The 2,904-nt window shown below is 40.5% G+C and overlaps 1 protein-coding gene across 1 annotated transcript in view; it reads left to right on the top strand.

Moving 5' to 3' along the window:
• The first annotated feature begins 240 nt into the window (after window positions 1–240).
• LOC123253516 overlaps window positions 241–2,904 on the top strand; it is a 47,020-nt gene continuing 44,356 nt past the window's right edge. Inside the window, exon 1 of the mRNA XM_044682698.1 lies at window positions 241–449. Coding sequence (XP_044538633.1) covers window positions 241–449 — 209 coding nt within the window. The remainder of the gene's footprint in view (window positions 450–2,904) is intronic.

Here is a 2,904-nt window from a genome sequence, read left to right as displayed (position 1 = left end):
GCGGAATAGTTTATCTTTACCTCTCCAAAAAGAAACTACCAGAGAAGCTGGATGACACTAACTCAGAGAGATTGAGTAAAATAGAGAAGAAAATGGAGAATATGGAGGAGGGCCAAGAGCAACTGCTGGCTTATATAAAAAACCGTGCTAAGCATTTAAAAAAGAGGAAACAGTTAAAAAAGAAATTCCAACAAAAGAGGGAATTATACCTCCATAGTTCCTCATTCGAAGACTCCTCCTATGAAAGCGCTCCTGACACACCCTCTCCTCAACCTGTCCCCTCCCCACAATCTGTACCACCCCTTCCTCAGCCCGTCCCACCCTCTCCTTCTCAACCCGTCCAACCCACCCCTCAGCCCCTCCTACAGACAGTCCCAGCTACTGCTAATGCTGCAGAACCTACCCTCTCTGCCACTCAAGATAATGCAGCTCTATTTCCTTTACGAGAAGTATCTACTTTTAATACTGAAGGAGACTTGGTGTCTGTAAAACACTTTACTCCCTTCAGCCCTGATGATTTAGCTGGATTAAAAAAAATATGCCCGCTTTTGAGAAAGAACCATTTTTAGTTTTAAAAAAATTAGACAATATATTCCAAACTTATGACCCTACTTGGCAGGACGTTGAAAATGTTTTAGATGAACTTCTGACACATGGGGAGAAAGAGGATCATTACTCGGGCCAATCATAATAAAAGTAAAGACACACCTAACTGGCCTCTCAAAAATCCAAAATGGAATTACAACTCCCCAGCAGATGTTAAAAAATTGCATAATGGCAGGGTAGCATTATTAATAGCTGTAAAAGCTTGTGCTGACACACAAGACACATGGGCAAAATTCGAGAAAACTAAACAGCGTGCCAATGAAACTCCCTCCCATTTTATGGACAGACTGATTGAGGTTGCAGAAATATATTTGAACCTTGATTTAGCCATGGAACGGGACTTAAAACATGTATGTAGACAATTTGTAGAAAATTCCTGCAAAGTAGTCAGAGAATATTTTAAGACTAATTGCCCAAACTGGGATACTATGAAACTTAAAGAATTAAGGAAGGTAGCATCTTATGTTTTTAGAGGCCAAGAAGAAGAACAGGAGGATGATACTGACTCGATAGGTATTTTAAAAGCGGAAAACAAAATGCTAAAAGCAAAACTAAAAAATAAAGGAGAGAATATAGCCCATCTCCAAGAATCTAACAATCAGCATGCTATCTGTTCCTTCTGTGCAAAAAAGGGCCATATAATGATGACTTGTAGGAATTTCTTAAGGTTTTTCAAAAATAATACCCAGCCAACAGATAACTATAGAAATAACAACAGAAACAGGAATAGCAATAATAATAATGATGATTCCAGGAATAGCAATTTTAGGCATGATAGAAATGCTAAAAATAAACCTCAAGATGATGATAACTCATACCAAATGACCCCACAACAATATATCTTTTTTGAATTTTTTTTTTGAATTTTTATTTTAAACCCTTAACTTCTGTGTATTGACTTATAGGTGGAAGAGTGGTAAGGGTAGGCAATGGGGGTCAAGTGACTTGCCCAGGGTCACACAGCTGGGAAGTGTCTGAGGCCAGATTTGAACCTAGGACCTCCAGACTCTAGGCCTGACTCTCAATCCACTGAGCTACCCAGCTGCCCCCACAATAGTATATCTTAAGTGGAGCTTGCCCCCGAACTAATCAGGGTGCTAATGCCCCTCGGGGGGGGGCATGGAGCCCAAGCATCTTTATGAAGGTGGGTGGGGGGAGGGACGGCTTTGGAATCAGAAAGGGAAACCTTTGACTTTCCCGACCATGATGTTCTAATGCCTATTATCCCCATACATCCCCCCCCCAAATAGTAAAGAACCTCATGTAACCCTAAAGGTGGGAAATTCATATTATGATTGTTTGCTGGACACTGGGGCTTCCAAGATCAGTACTGGTGAACAAGCCAGATGTAAACTGTAATTCTATTGGCTCTCTAAACGTAGTAGGGGTATCAGGAACACCTCAAAAGGTCCCAAAACCTTCTCCTCGTATGGTAAGCCTTGGACCTTTATCAATCAAACACTCCTTTCTTTTAATACCTGGATCCCCCCACAAATTTACTGGGAAGGGATCTATTATGTAAACTTAAAGCCACAATAATTTTCAATCCAGATGGTTCTATGTCACTGGAATTGCCAGAGGACTCTTTAAACGTACTCCCTGTACTTCTTTCAGAAGAGCAGGAAGTAAAGGAGCCTCCCACTTTTAAAATCCCAGATGATATCCCAGAGTCTCTATGGGCCACATCTTCTACTGATGTAGGCCTACTTAAATCAGCTGTTCCTGTTCAGATTAGAACAAGAGGAGGGCCAGCTCCCTTCATTCCTCAGTAACCCTTATCAAAAGAAGCCATTGAAGGAATAACCCCAGTGATAAATTCACTAATTGAGCAAGGAATAATAATCCCGTGCAAGTCAGAATATAATACACCTATTTTACCTGTCAAGAAGCCAAAATTAGGCCCAGATGGAAAACCCCAATATAGATTTGTTCAAGATTTAAGGGCTATAAACAATCATGTTATAAAGAGACACCAAGTGGTTTCAAACCCAAGCACCATTATTTCTTCTATTCCCAGCACAGCCACTTACTTTACGGTCGTGGACCTGTGCTCAGCTTTTTTCTCAATTCCTATTCATGAGGATTCCAGACATATATTTGCCTTTACCTGGAATAATTCTCAGAGGGCATGGCAGCGCCTCCCACGGGGATGTTATGAAAGCTCATCTATTTTTGCACAGATTTTGAGCCAAGATACAGAAAATATAATATTTAAAAATAGTAAATTGATTAAATATGTAGATGACTTACTCCTGGCTTCACCTGATGCTGAAACATGCCAGGAAGATAGTAAACATC

Source organism: Gracilinanus agilis, chromosome X (assembly GCF_016433145.1).
Source record: "Gracilinanus agilis isolate LMUSP501 chromosome X, AgileGrace, whole genome shotgun sequence".
NCBI lineage: Eukaryota > Metazoa > Chordata > Mammalia > Didelphimorphia > Didelphidae > Gracilinanus > Gracilinanus agilis.
The sequence above is the reverse complement of the archived record's forward strand: the minus strand, read 5'-3'. Positions and strand labels throughout refer to the sequence as shown.